This window comes from Rhea pennata, chromosome 1 (genome assembly GCF_028389875.1).
Source record: "Rhea pennata isolate bPtePen1 chromosome 1, bPtePen1.pri, whole genome shotgun sequence".
Lineage (NCBI taxonomy): Eukaryota > Metazoa > Chordata > Aves > Rheiformes > Rheidae > Rhea > Rhea pennata.
Window position 1 is genome coordinate 39142839 of NC_084663.1, and position 20584 is coordinate 39163422.

The 20584-nt window shown below is 40.4% G+C and overlaps 1 protein-coding gene across 3 annotated transcripts in view; it reads right to left on the minus strand.

Annotated features, from left to right (window-relative positions):
• Positions 1–20584, minus strand: part of CPM (carboxypeptidase M) — a 33796-nt gene that overhangs the window by 2597 nt on the left and 10615 nt on the right. Inside the window, exons 1-7 of one of the 3 annotated variants that reach the window (XM_062584331.1) lie at positions 14473–14489; positions 13296–13393; positions 5790–5962; positions 4384–4568; positions 3972–4142; positions 2882–3034; positions 1173–1321 (exon numbers count right to left, since the gene is read on the minus strand). In XM_062584331.1, coding sequence (XP_062440315.1) covers positions 1173–1321; positions 2882–3034; positions 3972–4142; positions 4384–4568; positions 5790–5962; positions 13296–13310 — 846 coding nt within the window. In that variant the 5' untranslated portion in view covers positions 13311–13393; positions 14473–14489. Of the gene's footprint in view, positions 1–1172; positions 1322–2881; positions 3035–3971; positions 4143–4383; positions 4569–5789; positions 5963–13295; positions 13394–14472; positions 14490–20584 lie in introns of those variants that run through there. The other 2 variants (XM_062584320.1, XM_062584340.1) reach the window with 2 other exon arrangements.

Below are 20584 nucleotides of genomic sequence, written 5' to 3' on the forward strand. Positions count from 1 at the left end.
ATAAGAAATAAAGTTTCTTACATACAGCAACTAGACTAAACCAAAGTAAACAGAGATGGAAATGATGATAATGTATCTTTTGGTGCTTTTTGACATTAGACAAGGATTTTGAACTAACTTGGCTGCATTTCAGTTGCTGATTTAAAATGAATGAACTGATTAAATTGCTTAGCAAGAAGAAAGAAAACCTGAAGGATGCAACCTGTTGGGTAACTAACTTTTTAGGCAGCAGCAAAGCAATAATGAGGTCCGCTTCATGTGAGCAGAAACAAGAATGTGCAGTCGTAACAAGCAAGAAGCTAGCATCAAAAACAAGTACTAGATACCGTGCAGGGTTCTCTACTGAGTAAAACAATTTCTCGTCATGACCTTTTCTTGCCTTTTTTTAAACATGTTAAGGGGAATTGCTTGCCTTCACGGACAAAACTAAAGGCAGTGCTGGCTTACTCCTTTTGCTACGTCCACAGGGGCGGGGGGTCACTTGGTACTCAAGTTCAGCAAGGACTTTACCAGATGACTGGCGTTTTACAGCAAAGTCCCCGCTCTGGGAGGCAACACAGAAGTTTTCTTTCAGTGCAGCAGCGATTTTTGGCACAGGGGACCATGGAGCACTGCGTGCTGTACAGGAGAGGGAATCCTGCAGTTAAGGGTAAGCATAAGCCCTTGGCTGGCACCAGGCAGAGACCACAGAAATAGCTGGGCACATTTCTCCAGCGCAGGCTCTTGGCAGCGTGCACAGAGCAGCCACTTCCACCCAAGGGAGCAGCCGTCGCTGATGGCTTTGTCGGTCGCCGCCTGGGCATGGATCCCAGCCTCCACCTTGTCACTTTCGAGGGCTCTGTGGTTTGCTCCAGACACCTCCAGTGAGCGTCACTGTGGTCCAGACATGCAGCTGGCTCCACCAGCTAGCTCAGACAAGTGCTTGTTTCAGGGTATTTTGGGGACCAGAGATCCTGCTGTATCAAAAAATGTCCTCAGCACTGCTTAAGGTTTTAACTCTGCAGGAGTCTTTTTGTTGTTTAGCTGTTTTTTTTATTTGCTTTTAAAAAGCCTTTCAGACCCTGCATTTGACCAGAGCATGTTCAGTTCGTTCATCTGTAGGGATTCAGTCTCACTGTGTTCAAGAACTCAATGCAATTAGAAACAATAATTTAGTAGATCAGCACACTTACATTGATCACATATATCCCAGGCAAAAGGAGAAGAAAGTACTCTCCATGTTCATTTGTTCTGTAAGGGCAGATATGAGGCCTTCCTTTGGCTTCCACAATTGCGTTTGGAATAGGATTCCCATTCTTATCAGTAACTTGACCTTTGATGCCTGTGCAAAAGGGAGAGGAAAGATCGGAATGCAAAGTGTAGCTACAGTCAGCCTCCTAGTCTGGAAGAGCCAGGCTAAATGTTGCTGGATGCACACAAAGCCTCTTCCCCTCATTTCTAGCACATTATATCATACTAAAAGGAATTAAAATAGAAAATCTTTTCTTTTTATTTGTAATAGTTTACCACCAAGTTAATCTAGAAAATAGCACTCTAATCTCTACTTTTACATCTCATTTGCTGAAATCATAGTATATACTTACATTATTGCATGCATTTTTACTAAACAGCTTAATACTTCAAAATCCTCCATGTCTTTTTTTTTTTTTTTTTTTTTTTTTAAATAACTCAACCTCTTATCTAGTAATTCCAAGTGGCAGAACAACAGTATCTGCTTATGGAGCAGTTTCCCCAAATTTCTCACACACAGTCTTAAAGACAGCAGTGGCATTAAGAGAAGATAAAACAGCAGTCAGGCATTCAGGGCAACAAAAAGGAAGATAAGCGATAGATTTATGCAAACCCTTCAACTCTGTTCATTATAAAATACCACAGCTTCACTAAGTAGAAGTTGACTCCAACTGTGGAGTCAAAAGCGTATCTAGGAAGGCGTTAAAACTAACAAAAAGCCAGCAAAGACCCAGAAAACATTTTGCACATGTGCATGCACATGTCCAAACACTCAAGTCTGAGATTAAAAATGACCGCGAGGCTGGAGAGGAAAGTCGAGGAAAGTCGACTCACTGAGAGGGGCATGTGATCCGACGGCCCCGGGGGACTGTCCCTTGCTCCTGCCCCAGCACATCTTAAGCCCCTTGTGCCACCACTGTGGTGCCATTTGCCTCTCACCTGACACTCGCACGTACAAGCTCTCCTCTCCAGCCCTTGCCTGGCCTTTTAGCAGATGCAATTCAAGTCTTTTTTTGTAAGCCACAGCTCCCAAGTTCGTGCTATAAATGTGAAAAAAATCTGACTGTTTGCTTAAAAGACAGATGGATAGATAGCTTGCCACCCTAGGGTATGCAGTAGAAAAGCTTGAAAATGTGGCCTCGTTATCAGAAAAGTGTCTTGTGAGGGATTTGTTTGTTGCTTTAAAAACAAACAAAACCAAAGTGACTCCCCAAAAACACTGAATTCTGAATCTGATCTTTTGATGAGGAAGGGAAGGGGAAAGCAAGTGACTGACTCACAAGTTCGACAATACAACTACTGCCAAGCGGCACTTAGCTCAGATCTATCTGGAAAGTGACTGAGGAATGGAAAAAACTTTGATATCTGAAGTGGCTGAGCCAGAGCTTCTCGTCTGTGAGGTCTGACACCGAACTTGGCTATTTCCAAACCCTGTATGACACAGGGAACCTTTTCCGGGTTGAATTTGGTAGGGGGCCCGTCCACCCGAGTCAAATCAGGTAACGGCCATTTGGGAACGAGAGCAACATCTGCATCTAGATGGAAATTTGGAACAAGGGCGTGGTGCAGCTGATGGTATTTCTTGAAGAGTCCCCACTTTGCCCACCAGCCCATCTGCAGCTCTAGCTCCCCTCCCTGCTCGCACACCTACCTAAATGCACTTGTTTTATATACTCAATCAAAGCAACTTTGTTGTCCCTCCAGAACTTCTCCAGCTGGTCTGCAGGGGGATATTTACAGCATGACAACTCCAACGTAATTTCAAAACATTGTCCCCAGACATAGTTGTAATCCTGCATTCCACCTTAAATTTGGAAAAAAAACAAATAGTGTTTAGTTCGAAAGAAGCACCAATTTCAAGTTAGAAGAACAGGAGCAGAGTTTAAAGCTGGTACTTGCATTACATCTCTAAGAAGATGCATAAAAAAGATACACCAGACAAATTATTCCTCAGTGCCAGAGTCACTTACTTATATTTAAAATCTGCTGTGGAAAAATGGCATAATTGCTCTATAGATGCATGTAGAGTAATACTACATACATACAACACTACAACACTCCCAAATAAATGGGGGCAGATACATTAATGGTTTGGCATTAGAGTTTGTCATTCCTCACAGCTGCCCTAAGAGCCTTTTAAGGCTTTGAATTCAGATCGAAAGCAACATGTAGTGCCCCAGTATACAGGCCCAAGATTCTATTAAAACACTTCTCTAATCAAAGATTAAAAAAAAACAAAAAGAGAAAAGATGATATATGAACAGGTATTCCTCTCCTGAAAGGAGAGGAAATAGTTTTGATCTCAGTTACAGCAGATGAACTGTATGCACTGTTAACAGTAGACTCATTCCTGATTTGCTCCAAGAAAAGATTTTGGCCTCCAGGCTCAGTGTAGCTATGAAACATATCAACAAAGTATTAACAAAAGGTCTGTGATGGGTTTGGGGGGGGGTGTTCTGTGCAGTTATGAGAGAACTGCTCTGGCCATGAAAAAGGGCAGGATAGAAGCCTGACAGCAGAAGCTGCCTCATTCACTTGTGTATCTGCTGACCAGGAGAGTCTACAAATACTTGTGTCCTGCTCAGAGTCTCTACAGGAATGTGGTGGCTTAATCAGCTCACCAGCTACTTGAACCAAACCTTCACTGTGGCAAAACCACAGCAGTTTCCTCATCAGGATGGCATGAGTGAGTGAGAACATCGTATTTGAAGCACCTGAAAAAAAACCACTGACATTCTTACCTTCCAGCTGGTACCACGAATACCCATTGGTAATGCCTTCTGGAAAGGTTTGCCTGTTGTCACACCCTGTCCCTCTGTACATGCTGGCATGGTTGAAAGAATAGGTTTTTGCCAGGTGAATAAAAACATCATCATCTGGAGATCTGCTATAGCCTTTTAAAGAGCCAGTAACTGTAGAATAAAGATAGCCATCATGTAACTCCCACTACTGGTAAAGCATATAGTGCTGCTTCAGATACAGGATGAATAAAGGACACAATCTTTCAAAGAGTCACACTGGGCTTTTCCATGGGGTTTATCAAAGTCTGTCTGTCCCAGCTCAAACCTTGCAGGAAACAAGCAAATTTTGCTTTGATACAGCTAAAGCCCCTAAAACAAATCAGACATGCAGAAAAGTTTGGTACTAGCTTACCTGAGTTACCATTATCAAATGTGTAACTGGCAACGAGGGCACCCCCATGCAAGTTTGCTGAAAGGACAAATGTTTCATTTTTTATCCAGTTCATCACTGCTCGAGTCTCTGGCTGAATGGTGACGTTGTTATTTTCAAAGGCATCAGGAAAATTCCGGTTCAGATCTTCTCCATTCTTATTGTACCTTAAAGAGAGGAAGGACATTCTTGTAACAGTTTTGCCTGTAGACACTTCCACGTGGTCAGCCTCCTCTAACTTGTTATGATCCGTGCCGTGCCAGCGTCTTCAGGGAACAGGCACGAACACCATCACAAGTTCATTTTTTCAAGCATTAAGAAACAAACTTTATTTTGCACACACGTCTACACACATGTGAATTAAAAAAAGTTAACCCAGGTCAGGAGGACGTGGTCCTTCTGAGTGTGTTTTCCCATTTGTATAGGAATGCGACTAGTGCAGAGTTGTATCCCTTCTACTACTGTCACTCTGGGCAGAGAACACAAATTTTACTCAAACACAGGATTTATTTCCTTCTACCTGTACTTGAATTCCAGTCATTTTTCACAACAGTTTTCTTCCTTCTTCACTCAGAAAGGTCAGTACAGACAATACTTAGTTTCTCAGAGTACTGGGGATACTTAGCTTTTGCCGTGTTAATTTTTAAACTCATTTAAATTCAATTTATGTGCCAGTGAGGGGGATTAAAAAAAATTGTACCCTCTATAAAAGCCTTTCCTGTTCTCTCATTGTCTCCTCTTGTACTTTCTTAATCTTTTCTCCCCTTTTTGGTCTCTCCAATAGTTACATTGAAGAATGCAAAAGTAGCATTTTCTTCTGCATCAGTTTTTTTGTAGCACTGCTGCTAGCACAGTACCTACTAGCTAGCTCTGTTCCTCTAAATCTTACATAACTTCTTACTAGGTCTTAGATTGTTAAATCCTCTTACTAGGCTACATTCAACATGATGAACTTAGAAACATTTTTAGAAGTCCATTCGACAAGCTTAGATACACTTTTTTCTCATCAATTACGGGATTACGCAGTTCTACTGAAATAGACATCTGTAACTGAACTTTCTCTTCTTTTTTCTAGCACCCTAAAGGTCTAAATAGGCTGTTGTGCTTCTACTCACAGTGTGCATCTCCTGCCCAAAAGCTTAGGTCATTATATCATTCTGACCAATTTTCCTCTAGCTCCAGCACATATAAACACCAGTCTGACTCAGGTTTTCTAAAATCTCTGTGCTGTAACAGTGCATCTTCAGAAGAGCACAAGACAAAATTAGCCCTAACACATCCTCCAAGCTACTCTCTCCATCAAGTATGACTCAGATGTTTGGCTATCCTCACTTATTACTCTCCATCCGTTTTCTTTACCGCCTCCCACCCTCCTAAGCCATCCTTACCTTCCATGTGAGTAATAACAATCAGGCACTTTTGTAGCTTCAAATCCATCAGGATTCATTGTTGGCATGATATGAATCCGGGTGTTATTAAGTAAGCGAGTAACAACTGGGTCCCGTCTATAGTTTGTCACCAGGAAGTCTATCAAATGGAGCAGAATTTCTCTCCCAACAGTCTGCATAAAGAGGGATGGATTTTATTTTAAGTCTGCTATGAAGAAAAGACCCACAACCTTGCACTTATGTTTTTTTTTTTTTTAACTGGGTTACATAGACATATGTACTGCACATGAGCATTCTAGCCAACCCTGTTTTGTTTCATGCCTTTTCTCTAAAAATACTTAAAGTAACATAATAGATGGAAGTCACCATCAGCAGATTTTCACAAGTTTTAAACTCAGATCATCTGGGCATTTTTCTGTAATGGGAAACTAACTGCATCAGCTAAACCATTTAAATACTGTATGCAAAAAGTCTGAATGCAAGTATCACCAGAAACTAAAACTGTGTAGACTGCTGTACAAAAAGCATGTTAAACATTACGTGGGCTTGGATATGCAACACTGCATTAGTTTCACTGCAGTCATCTCTGCGCTGATGCCTGAGGGCCCTGTGCCTACAGTGCCTGTTCTGTGCACCACCGCTTGGCAGTGATGGTTCAGAAGAAATGAAGATGAGCCCTTCCCATGTTTTCCAGGGTGCTACACAGCAGGATTTCCTTGTTGATCCCCTTTTCTGTGATCTCTCCTTTAATGAACAGTCAAGAGAGACTGACTCCCTGTTTGAGGAGAAATAACCTCTATATACTTCTGTTATATGTATGTTCTCTCATGTTGCTTTATTTTAATGCCATGAAAACAGGCACTGAGGAAATCAAACAGGTACATACAAATCCTTAGAGAAAGAGAGAGAAGGACCACTTGGATGCAGCCTTTGGATCCAGGAAAAGCAGTCATAGAAAAAACGGTATTCTTTCTGCATGTAAATTTGTTAAGTTGCAAAAGTTGGTAGGTCATGATTAACATCTCCCTTTGATCTACTCTGTCAAATTTTAGCCAATTTACTGGCAACTTCCATTTGCAGTAAGTTAAGAACAATCCCACTGTGCCCCAGAACCCACTTGCACAGGGTGTTCACCGGACCATCCTTCTAGGAGCACTGTGACCCATTTCTCAAGGATGCTGTGGGATTCCTACACCTTGGCTGGGATGAGAACACATTAAGATTTGCAAACTGGAGATAACTTATCTCTACATCTTCTCCAAGAACAAACCTTGGTAAATCACTGCAGGCTCTAATTCAGAGTTACAGAGTCTCAGAACCTTTTAGAATGAGTCTTGTACCACTGAGATAGGAATACTGCAGATAGTTTTTTCCTTCTAAACTGAAGACATAGAGCAGCTTTACTGCATGAAACTGGTGTCACAAACATTTTCCTGTTTGCAAACACATAACAGCTAGGGTAAAAGGTGAGTGAAACTGGGCAAGAAAACAGGAGTATTTCTTCACAGCTGTTTGCTGCACAAGTACCTTCTTGTTACATTTTCTCATTGGTGCACTGTAAGTGGCAAATCCTGCTCTGGCTGTTGAGGCAAATAGGAAACACGAACGCCCTGTCCAGCAGGAACTCTGCCTGCAGCAGCGGGGTTGGTACAAGAGGGGTCAAGAGAGCTGGGTGCACTTGCCGTTCACGTGGGGAACAAACCACGTCCTGCCTGTTAGCAGCAATTGCTGTTTACAGTCGGCAGGCAGGGGGAAGTAGTGCCATATACGACTCCATTAAGTTGCAGATCATACCACTGTAAGTGTTATATGTAAAGAAGGTTTGTGGTTCCTGAATTAGGGCTTGAGCAATTCTGCCACATTGTTTGCACGGGGGAAAAGAAGGATGTCTCCCTCTGCCCCCAGCAGATTTGTACCCAAGTTCCCTAACCTTTGCCTGTCAGTTCCTAATAGTCTCCTGCAAGCTACCATCAAGTAACACGCTATGGGAAGCTGCATTATATAAATGCATTTACTATCCCAATAACTAAGTGGTTCTTTGTCTAGACTCTACAGCAAATGGGCTTTGAGAGAGCAAAAGGTACCTAACATCTTCCATTGCTAGTAACTTTCAATGGTACCTGAGCAAATATGAGCAGACTGCTCTGCAGTTTAGATAAATCTGGGAGATTTACGAAAGAGAGATGCCACAGAACCTGTCTTGTGCAGGCAGCTCAATTCCAGATCTGGGTGACAGACATCTTGGGAAACACATGGAGCAGGTGGGAAGGAAGGAAGGGAGAGAAGTCAGCCAAATCATGGTCCTGGGCATGAGAGAGAAAGCTAGGAGACTCAGAGAAAGCTAGGAGACTCAGAGGCAACAAGAGCAGCCCTACTACAGAGACAGCTAAACTACAGACAAGACTGGACTGCTCTCTACAGCTTCAGGAAACAGTCCTTACCCTCACTGTACTTATCTTAATAATAATAAAATTACAGAAGCAGGAACAGAAAGAGGAAATATTCAGGAAGAAAACAGCAAGAAAACATGGAGGAAAAGGACAATGTTTATAGACAACTGAAGCAGATTAGCGTTTCCTAAGTGATATTCTTTGCACTCAACTCAAACTTACTTACACATACAGTATATAAAAAACAAATTCTGTTTCACAGAATTCCTTGTATAACTATTGGCTGTTGTATCTAAGTACTTCAGCACATTAAACAACTCGGTATATATCTGTCACAGAGGGCTGGTAGTCTGATCCAATCCCAAGGGGAGGGAAAAAAGGTGTGTTTATTATGAGTCTGTTTTGGTAAGGCTATGGGGTGTGGGGGTTGTTTTGATCCAGATTGCTCTGCATTTTTTTGAAAAGTACAGTGGAGGTGTTTGAGGAGAGGAAAAAGGAAAGTTTTAGGTTCTGGCTACAAGAAAATGTGACTCAAGTTTTAATTAAGTCCACAGAAGGCATCTCCTGCTCAGACAAGCTTTACCCTGATACTGAAGAGATCAATTGTGCCTGCAAAGCAAAGTGATCAGACGTTTGTTTTTACTTTAGAGCTTCATATAAATCCCCTCTGGGGGCCCCACTTAAGTTTTCAGCTTCCGTGTGCCCTTTCAGATGTCAGAGTTTCACTATGTGCCCTAGAAAGGCAGAGTCAGAAGGAAGAGTTCTCGGTGATCCTCAGGCAAAGTCCTGAAGGAAGAACAATACGTCAGGGCACTGATTTACACTGTAGAAAAGGGTGTGACTGCAGTTTCTGTGGACCTACCCCTTAAACCTGCTGACTGTACTGCTAGTGGTGCAGCTGGGTCAGTGCACTGCTCAGCTGCTCCAGGGCTTGATCAGGAAGCCCTAGCTACAGCTAGCTGAAAGATTAAAGCCAGCAGCAACTGCACCTACCCTGTAATACCTCACTGTAGTACTTCTATTTTTAAAACATTTTTATTAACATGTGACAGAGGCCTAGTGGGTGGATGTGCTCTGCCCATTTTTACGATCAAAATTTTTTCCTAAACATGGCCTGGATTTCAGTTGGGCTATGTTGAAAGAAAGACCAGAACCATCAGGTAGGACCTGTTTCTGAACAGCACGGTCCCGTCAGCCTCCTTGCTCCAGCTCTGACTGGGACAGACCTAGTGTGGCATACAGAGGCACAACCCCACCTAATGAAGCATGGCTATAGCAGAGGAGAAACTGATAATCCATTCTGGTTTATCATTTAAATGCCACTCCTATGAGACATTTTTTAAGACTTGTACAGCACTAATCATTATGCATGGCTGCAGTACATCCCATAGCGTTTATCCTCCCTTACTAACAGGCACCAGTCTTAAAACCACTGTTTGTGCAAGTACAGTTTGGCACATAGCCATTCCTTTCTACAGCAGCCATCGCTACAGAAACATGGGAACTACCACCTGCATGGCAGGGCTGCTTGTCACCAACCACTTGGACTATTTCCAGTCCACGCAGTCTGCCTGGCCAGGGGTGACTCGACTAGATTTAGACTCAGAAGAGCAGCAGTAAGGTAAGGAAGGTAACTGGGCCAGGCAGCAGCCCTGCTAGTGTCTCTGACTTCCTTTACATCATATCAACTGATATTGCAACCAAGTGGAAAATAGTTCACTATACAAGAAATGTATTTTTTTCTATTCTCTTTTCTAGAGCGTATTTTTGTTCCCCTGGCACACCTCTCCCATGCTTCATGTATGGAGAAAGGACATCAAAATACTTCCTGAGACTCCTTACAGCAGGTATGTGGAAGCAGCTCTGGTGGTAAAATAAAATAAAATAAAATAAAATATCCTATTGGCTAGGAATGGTACAAGTGCAACTGCCATTCACCTTTGGAAATGAGAGCGAGAAATTTTACACAAGACTCATTAATCTTTTGTTTTTTTTGTTTTATTTTTTAAGCCCTAGTTATATTGATGACAAACCTACCCCTATCCTCAGTCACCGAAACCTTAATAAATCATCATATCTCTAGAAACCCCTTTTTTAGATATGAATACTCCTATGATGACATAGAAGATAGAGTTTAGTTAATTTAACTTAAAATCTAAGATAAACCAGCAAGATAAATATATCCTTTCAGGTAAGGCTAGGGCAGGCCTATCAGTACAAGCTGAATGTAATGAGAAGCAAAATATTGCTGCTCTCAAAGTGTTTGGGAAGGGGATGATTTAGGAAAAAAGGGGATGGTATTATCATCCTGGAAAAGTTTTTTTTTTTTCTTGTGATGGCCCAGTTACACTACAGCTGTGGAAAGTTAAGGAACCCATACATTTAATAATGGGAGCAATACAAGGGTAGTTTGCATGTCATTTAGACATGCTTCCCCTTACAGAGCTTTCTTGTGATACATGGTTCAGAAACAGATTTAGAACAAAATCCTCCATTTCAGTCATGTAGAGAAGCCTCAAGTCACTGACACAGCTGGTCAGAAGCTGACAGTTCTGCTCCATTTATGACTTTGGAGCATTTGGGGATTTGTTCTTGGTTGGTGTGAAATGCAATGAGTCTTTCTAAGAACAAACATGTGAGCCTATCTATCAGGAAAGAGAAGCTCTTTCAGGGAGAACACAAGCCTGGGATACGAGAATGCTGCTGCCTAGTTCAGAACAAACTGGGACTAGAAAAGACTGTAAAACCGCATCACCACTCCCCACATCAAACAACCAACGTCGGATTTGCTTTGAGCTGCCCAGATCAAACCACAGATTCTGTTTCTCAAGCGTCCCTGGCCACTAGCACAGCAGGCAGCCTCTCCTTCAATTTCCCTGGTGCAAACTTTATCAACATTTCACACGGCCATGCACATTGTGCAGTCTATCAATGCCATTTTGACTGAAGTCCCATGGAGCTGAAAGTGGCTGAGCTACCTCTAATCATCAGTTTTAATTTGGCTCGAGTTAAACAACAAGTACTGCTAAAAATGGTGTCCGACTTCACTCAGGCACAGAAAGAATAGGGGAAGTGTTTTCTTGCGTCCCTGGAGACCTGAGGCAAGAGTTCACTCTATTTGGCAATGGCTATCATAAAATCATTAAACTTTGGCAGGTCATGTCTTACTCTACTAAAATTTTTAACCTACTCTAAAAATAATCTTTCTGATCTTGGAAAAAAAAAAATATTTTCCTAATGTTATGTACTCCCATTGTTTTATTTTGAGTTCCCTGTTAGTTGGCTCTCCAAACATCCTAGGTTTTCCTGCCATCTGAAATACATTTATAGTCAGATAGGAAAAAACTAACGCCTACTGTGTGTTACACCTTAAAAAAAAAAAAAAAAAAAAAAAATCAGGGTAATGTCATTGTGACAGCCTGAAAAGGAGGAATAGCTCTATTTCCAGGATTTCTCTTAGGCGTATGCTTGGCTTGATGTAAAAGCTAGAATATAATTTGTTAGAGAAACATGTAACAGGGCAACTCATGGTAGCTAGCATGGCAGCTCAAGGATCAACCTCTTTCTCTCAAACTTGTGACACAGGGCCAGCTACTGAAAAATTTTGCCTCATCTGTCATATAGACAATATAGGAGTTTAGTTCCTAGGCAGTGATCCAGCCTGCCTGCTCTCCAGCAATACCTGACCCTTTGGATAGGTAAATAGCATCCATCTCCAAGGTTAAAGTTCTTCGGGCACATGAAGTTAGGTAGTGATGGCACTTCATTTTGGAAATTACAATAGGAAGCGCGGCAACAGAAATCTGGCCTTCTGCAGTCCAATAGTATTTGGATTTGTAGCCTGAAAACTAGGCTATTCTGGATGAGGTCATGTCCTGTCCCCTACCTCTTTCCCACTGAAGCTGGGTCACCCTGCAGGACATACAGGCTTTGTAATTCTCTTCAGGAGTCTGCAGGGATTATAATGTGGAGCCTCAGCACCTAAGGAACCCTGGACTACCTTGCTGACACACACAAGGTTTTTTTGTTTGTTTGTTTTTTAACCCTGTCTTGGGCATCTAGTAACAGGTACACCCACTTAACACCATGAGTCATCTCCCTCCCACTCAGAGTTAAATTGCAAAGCCATCAAACTCTCAGCAGTGCTTTGAGCACAGCCACTGTCAAACAAGGTGAAACTAGCTTAGCTTGCGAAAATTTTTGGCACATAATGTGACAAGTGTCTGCAGGCGTGCAAATGCTCAAACACAGTACTGGTAATACCAATAGCTTGTGCTTGTTATGCAGGATACATTTCCTAATCCATAGATTTTTCTTGGTTTTCCAAATTTGCAGTGTAGTATATTGTAATCCTGCCAAGTCTGTAATGAACTAGTGTCAAGACTTATCTTTCATATCGGAAATGGTGCAGTTCAAAGTTATCCTAAGCCTGTCTAACAAAAGCAGGCAAAAAGGGAAATAGAGACAAAGCCAGAAAAGAATAGAGTGAAGAGGGAAGCCTTGAGTCTTTCTATAGCAGATTCATGTACTGTCCCAGGAAGGCAACAATCACCATTATCTTGCTGTGCACTGTCTCATTTTTCATTAATAGAAGGCATTCTTCCATCAGTAGTTTAAGTTTGAAATGCCTTTTCATTTTGTACTCAAGTGAATCTAGGTATTCCTAGATTAGTGTTCCTAAGTGAATTTGTCTTCCCAAAGTAAGTCATTTGGTGCATAAGTCACAGAAATTATTATTCACTTCTAGGATGAATGTGAAGAGTTCTATCAGTCATACTTCATGCCTACTCAACAATAATATACAAGCAAACTATTGCATCTCATTCCCAGTAAAGTTAGAGCTTCTGGTTTTATTCGTATGGAAAAGACAAAGCTCTCCCTACTTAAGGGACGTCTTAGGTGCATAATTCTTCTCTGTGATGTAAGGTCTCCTAAAGTATTTCTACAAAAACAAGTGAACCTTATTCTTGAAATTCCTCAAGAAATACAAACATATCAGCTAATCTTTGAGGTAAAATATACCTCAATAATAAGCAGCACATACTTGAGAGAAGTTCTCTCTACATCTGTGGTAAGTATATTTGGTATAAATGACATTGCAAAAATTGAAACGTACCTCATCCCCATGCATATTAGCAACATACTTGAACTCTGGAATGCCAATCTTATGATGGGTTGGAAACCTTCCCAGAACAAGAACCCACAGGTCTCTACCTTTAAGAGGGGAAGGGGAAAAGACATTTTTTTAACAAAGCGTAAAATGAAACAAACCTTCAAGAAAAAAAAATGTAAAAAGATTTGGTCATCAAGACGACCATATAAATTCTCACATTTCATTGCTGTCTACACATTCATTACAGTCCTACATTCAGCATATCAGAGCAGACTACGTTTTCTTTTCTAGAACTACTTACTAAATTAGTTATAAGAATAAATGTTTGCCTTCTGACCAAAAGTCACAGTGAACCCTGCAATTTCAAAAGCATTTAACCGGTCCTAGAAAATAGTTTCGGGCATTTTTTATTTTTATTAACATTTTTTCAAATCCAAGCTTATCAAGTGAGATCTTTTTGAAACAGTCATCAAGCAACTGAAGAGTATTTAAAACAAAATACACACTTCTCCCCAAAACATCAAATCAGGATAAAACTTTTCGAAAGAACATGCAAAATATTTCATTATCACAAATTAAGAGCATCATCTTATATAATGATGACAAAGAAGAAAAGCTAAACACATTCACGAATTACTGATCAGAAAACAAAAAATACAGGCATAGCTGTATCAGAGACATTTTCCAAAGATCAACAGTGAAAGAATTAATAACTATGAAGAACATTAATCAGGACTACTAAAGCTGCATAGGAGGCTGAATTTAAGTAAAAAAGAAGGTAGAGAGAACATTATGGAAGTCTTAATTTAAAAAAAGGGGAAAGGGATGTGTATTATTTTTAGTGATGTGGCATTTCAGGTGTCACGTGTCAAACTATGTTTTCCACTAGGCTGCACAGTGAGGAGCACAGCTCTGGCTTCAGCAGGTGACAGCAATGAAACTGAACTGATTCCCTGATAATAGCAGGCACAATCTATAGATCTCTAATGCCCAGACCTTGCTGGCATGTTGCCCATTTCAAATTCTCACAGTTCATGGTTAGGACTCAGGAGCTGTCTCAGAAGTCCAGATGTCATCATTATTTACAACCCCCCCCCCCAAAAAAAAAAAAAAAAAAAAAAGAGGCCCAAAACTATAGGTGCTGCTATATGCAGTAATAGAAAAGCATTATTTCTTATACCTTTGTGAATTATCAGATCCACAGCAAATAAACTCTGGATCATAGTCATCTCCCAGGGCTGGAAGCCTCATGACACAGCTGCAGTGAGCCAGTCACACAGCTAAAACGGAAAACAAAAATGCTGCAACAACTGCAGTATGTGAGAGGAGACAATAGTCGAAGAGAACAGAAGAAGCAGTACAAGATGCACTGAAACAAATGCCAGATAGGTAAAACTGAAGTCAGTAGTTGCTAGACTAAGCCACTACACAACAGACTGAATCAGACTGGCTCCCCTAGTTGTACCCAGTCACTCTGGAAGACATTCATGTTTAATCCTTTTGGCCACATGTTATGCACAAAGCTAAGAGATATAGCCACCAACTCTTTCATTACAAAGGAAAATGTGAGCAAGTAAGATACACTTTATAAGATAAATTGATAGTAAGTGCTTTGGTGAGGATGCTACTATTCAACCTTGTTTTATGAAAAGACACCGTTCCATTAAAAAAATTTTGACTTATGTAAGCCTAGACAAGTTACAGGGTGAAGAAACCACAAATACTAGCTTTTAAAGCACATTCTTCTTCAAAATTAAAGGAAAAACACCACCATCCTGCCTCTCCATGGCAGCCTTTCTCCCCACCAAAACAGAGGGCATGTCTTGCTGCAGTAATAAGTACTTGGAAGTGGCGGGGGGGAGAAGAAAAGCAAACAAACTCCATTCAAGAAAAAAAAAAAACATACCACTTCTATTCAGAACCCAGCATGGACCACAGCCTCAGCTTAATTTCCATCTCTGGCTCTCTCTGGTTGCATCTAGAAACAACCTACAATAGCTATCAAGCAAGTCCTTCAACAGTACTCCTATGAGTCTTTGAATCTGTGTCCTCTAGCCCTTCTGCACAGCTCTCCTTCCCTCTACTGCATGAGAACTTCACAGCTCTCTCCTTGGTGCTTTACTCCTCATTTGCCATACAGACTGCCAAAGTGCTAGCAACATAGCTGCTTTTAACTGTAGCCTGCCCCTGCTTTGCATTTCCACCATAGCCCACACGACAGCTCACTAGTGCCTGCCTACTACATGCTGCTCCCTTAAGCTTCCCCTAATACATTAGACTGAGCTGTAAAGCCAAGACCATATCCTGCACCTAAAATATAGTGATGAGGCTGGTAAGATTAAGGTAGCAAAGGACATATATTGTAGATCTGATGGCATCTCAGCTCTCTCCTCTGCATGGAACTGGATACAGCTGTAAAACACATGGTTATCTAAAGAGAAGATACTTGCTTTCTATGAGAATAGGCTATAAATTCATTCAGCCAGGGACTGCTTGTTGTCAGTGTGAGTACCAATTGCACGGGGCTTGTCTTCGGAATACCTTGAAGCCAACAGGTTAAATGAATTACATGTCAAAAGTCCTCTCAGAATAAGGGAGATGAGTGCTGATTAACAGCATCAGTTTCCTCAAATCCTTGGTCATTTCACATAAAAACACAAATCAGTGATCTAAAAGATGAGATAGCTTACAGTAATGGATATATGATGCACAGTACTAATATATGATGATACATGATATCACATCCTGTATATAATTACTATGTAGTATATAAAAATCCCCAACCAATCACAGCAGTCCAACAATATTGTAGTAGCTGAAACATAAAGCGTCTTATCTCACCAATAATCAGACATTAAGATTAGCCTCTGTCTTCATTTGAATGGAAGCAGATCACAAGGGCTATCTCAAATCCAGTTACTAGCAACAGGACAACATTCACTGCATACAAACTATTTGGAGCATCCTACAATCTGATGCAGAGCAGTGTCATTTTCTTTAACCACTTCCCCACAGCGACACTAGCACTGATTCAGTACCATATATCCTAAAACAACAACAGTCCAGGTACCCCTAAAAATACCATAAGCTATGCCTCAGTCATTTAAGACTTTCTGCAAATAATCTTGTATTCTGATTTGAAAATAAATAGACTGCTTGTGCCTTGCCATCAGCAGCGCTCATTCCTGCTGCTATCACTGTAAAATTGCACTCATGGGAAACAAAAGGAAGAGCTAAGTATAGACTAGTACTAAGAACAGATCTAAATTAGTTTTTCCAGTATTAGTGTTTAGATTGTTTATAGTTTTTATGAGGGCCAAAAAATGATAAACACTCCCATGAACCAAGACATCAATTATTTTCTGGTATTTCCAGCTTTTCAGAAGTATTAAACCTACCATTAACAATTAAAATAAATTCCTGGGTGTGCTCAGCCTGTCCTACTGGGTAGTGTACCTATAAGGGATGATGTAAAGTTTCTTTCAATAGAGCAGTAATTTACTGCATGTAAAGAGATTCAGCAGATAGATAAAGTTTCCTTTAATCAGTAAAGCCTAGATAATTCTTGTTTCTGTACGTGAAGTGAACATCTAAGCCTCCTCCCAAGCTTTGAATTAGCTGAGTGTATCTTAAGAAGCCATTTCTCACTGCAAAACCAGCACTGACTCCAGTTAATCAGTGAATTATATTTCAAGTAATCAAGACAGACCTGTGTTTGCAGCTGCGTGTCTCAGGACAAGTAACGGGACTTTAAAGTTAGTATTGGAACAGATCCAGATCATACAGCTTGTAGTAGAGTGACCAGACTTTTAAGTCTAGCATTACCACAGTTCATAGCAGATTACCTATATTCTGAACAGATCTACTAAAACCAGAAATTAAGCTGAAGAAGTGAAACTTACATCCAGATCCAACAGGAAAGAAATCCAGTCATCCATAGCTCCTGCAGCCTAGACTACCTTCCCTGGTTTCTTTTGTTATGAAATTTACTTTTTCTAACTTTGTGCTTTACAATTTCATTTAGGACAAAAATTGTCTTATTTTAGATGAGTTTTATGGCTAAGAAATGAAGCAAAACTATTGTGCAATGTGCCAGAGCTGCTGTCAGTAATCCTCAGACTACAGCTGCCCATTTAAGCTTGCATGGAGGTCCACCTCTGCTCAGGAGAAACAATATAGGAGAAGCAATACACTCATTACAGCTCTCTTGTGCTGGCCATACACAGCACGCTGACTTCACAGCTAGGAATTGCAGTAATGCCCCTCACGTTGGGGATGTCCTGACCCAGAAAAACACAGAGCAGAGAAAGACAGACTGGCTTTTCTATTAGAATGCAAGATTCAAGCATCATTTACTGTTGCTCCAGCTCTGACTGAATAGCCATTTCAGTAGTCTACCATTGGTCATAGCTCATACAGAACCTGTTCTGATTGTGGTTAGAAAGCTGAATTTTCAGATCCCTAAATCCAGGCCTCAGGTATGAATCTACTTGGATCCATTTGTGTTACCTACAAAAAGTACAAAACTAGATTAGGAAAAAACATGATACAAGTCATTATACCAGTAAGATAAGGACCTCAAATAACATTTTTGAGTTTTGATGTAAGCCACAACAACTTACTCCTCTTTGATTATATAATCCCTTTCTCAAATGAGAGTGAGAATTAGTAAGTTTTATCCCATGTTTGGTAACAAACTCTACAGGCTCTACAGTAGCAAATTATCAGGGTGGTTTGAAATTACTCAGAAAGACATGGCCCCAACCTTCAGGGAAGGTCATCTTAGTAGTAATGAAAGATGACAGAAAATTAAACACGAAGTACACGTATTAAACTTAAAAGCTTTATAACCATTCATCAGATTGTTAACGATTACTGATATTTCAGCAGCCCTGACAACCTCCCCCTATCAGGGCTTCATCCCATCATGCACTTCATGAGCTTTTCAAATGTCCCCCAAGGCTTACAACCAAAGCAGCGCAAAATAAGCAGGTGAACAAGACAAACAAGGTTTTGGTTAATGAGAACATAGCTGATACGTCCTTAGGCACAGTTTGCATCCATCAAGCTCAGTTCCAGTACAAGCAGAAGAGCATCAGCCTAGATTGCATGGTGAGAACACCAAGTAACAGTAACAAAAAATACGCCAGCTAATTTTTGTAGCAGTTTCCACAGCAAAACCAACCACTACATAATTATGACTTGATAGAAGAAGGAGAAACAATGCAATTAACTAGCATCTGCATTACTCATACAAAATATTGTGGAGAGACAGGACAACATGAGAGTCATTCTGATAAATTCCTCTGTAGATATGCCACAGTTCCCACGCAATCTCTCAGGAAGTCTTTCAGCTACTTAAACTAGGCATTAACAACATTGGAAATCTTTCCATAACTCTATTTAGCAATCTGCTCTGCTATATCTTGGGATACTACATCCTTATCAGCTTCCTGTAAAACTAGTTTAAATCCAGGTTAGTTGTTACCATGCAAGGCACTAAGGGATCTTTACAGTTTTATTTTTATTGGAGAGTTTTATTTTTATTGAAGAACTATTTCAGGACACTCTCCCAAAAGCACCTCTCACACTTACTTTCTGAAGCTGTAAGTCAAAGTATGCTTGTTATTATACAAAGTTCTATATCTTGCAGTAAGGAAGATCAAGAAATCAATCCTGTTTTACCACTTCTAACTTTTATATCACATTCATGGTAAATAAGCTTCTGTGCTAATATAAACTGTTCTTTTGCTTCTAAGCTTTGTAATCTGTAGCTGAAATTACTGCAGAGCTCAGTACCACCAATGTGCATAATTCTAGCCAAAACAAAGAATTACAATTGCCTCCTGCATGCATACACTCTTGAGATATTTCTGAAAACGGTGATGGAAATACCAAGACATTAAATACCTATCTAGTTTAGCACTATAGGTGCAAATTTCAATCAGATAACAAGGCGTTAGTTTCTCCCCAACAGCAGGCCAACACATCGTCTTCCAACAAAACACTGCTCTAGCTAATGAAAGACTTAAAGAGCACTTCCCTTTTTCTAAAGTGAGCCCTAGAACTATGCTTTACCATCACCAATCCAAGCTGACAAATCTAAAGCTGTTTTGGAACTTGGCTTCTGCAAGAGGATTGCCCAACAGCATCACTCAGCTTGACTCCAATTCTAACAGAATTTTAGAGTTACTAACCTGTTATTTATGTACCCAGAAAGGTTTAATCAGAACAACTGATCAAAGTAGCTTTGAAGAAGTAGCCTTCCAGACATGACTAAATACGTGAGTTTAATCTAACCAGACTGTTGAATAAAGCACTTTCCAGTTACAGTAAGCAATATAAATGTATCCTTTCTAACCTTATAAATTATCAGCAAAAAAGGCAGCTGTCTCTGCTCAGGAAACAGACACTCTAAAAGTATAGTTTACTCGAGTAACATAAGTATCTGAAAGTGGGATCAGATAAATATCTGTATGAACAACTGTAGTACATCAGATTCTTTTGTGCAAGTTTATGCCTTGCTGTCAGTACACCATATTCTCATGGTCTACTGAGAAAGAAAGGATTATCTAAAGACTGGATTAGCATAAGTAATAAGCAACGCAGTTGCTATTTTTTTAATGTAAGAAAGTCACCAAGCTATTCTGAAGGATTAAAAAAGAGAGATCAGTCACATACGTTACCCAGACATATCTAACAATATTCAGCATGGCACATAGGTAAGCAGAACAAAACCAGAGGAGCACGATGTAACACTAGATTACAGGTCTACAATAACAAAAACTAAAAAATAGGTTTCTTATTTGGGGCAGTGGTAAAGATGTTACTATTTATTTTCCCCAAGTATCTTCCTTAATGGAGAAATTGCAAAAGATCATACTGCACAAAACCTTAGCAAAAACTACTCTAACCATGCTGTTCTTGTAAGTTACTGGAAGAAGTTAAAGTCACTGATACAAAAACAAAAGTTTGGTTAAGGATAATAATAAAAGAGACTAAATGGTATAGTACCTAGGCAGCATTTTTAAATTTTATTTTAAAGTGTTAGGACTATCCTATGGTCTGTATTTGCTTGTCCTGAATGCTAATACAGCCCTCTCTCTGTCAATTTGTGCTATTTCTTGAGATAAAAAAGACCCAGATGTTTCAGCAACAGATTCACTATTACTGAGACAGTCACTACACTGGGCCCACTGCTTATCTTAACATTTCTGGTCTCTTTGTATGTATTCCTGCTTACAGGGAATGGTTTAAGTCTCTCTTCCCTCCCCTCCCCCCCCCCCAAAAAA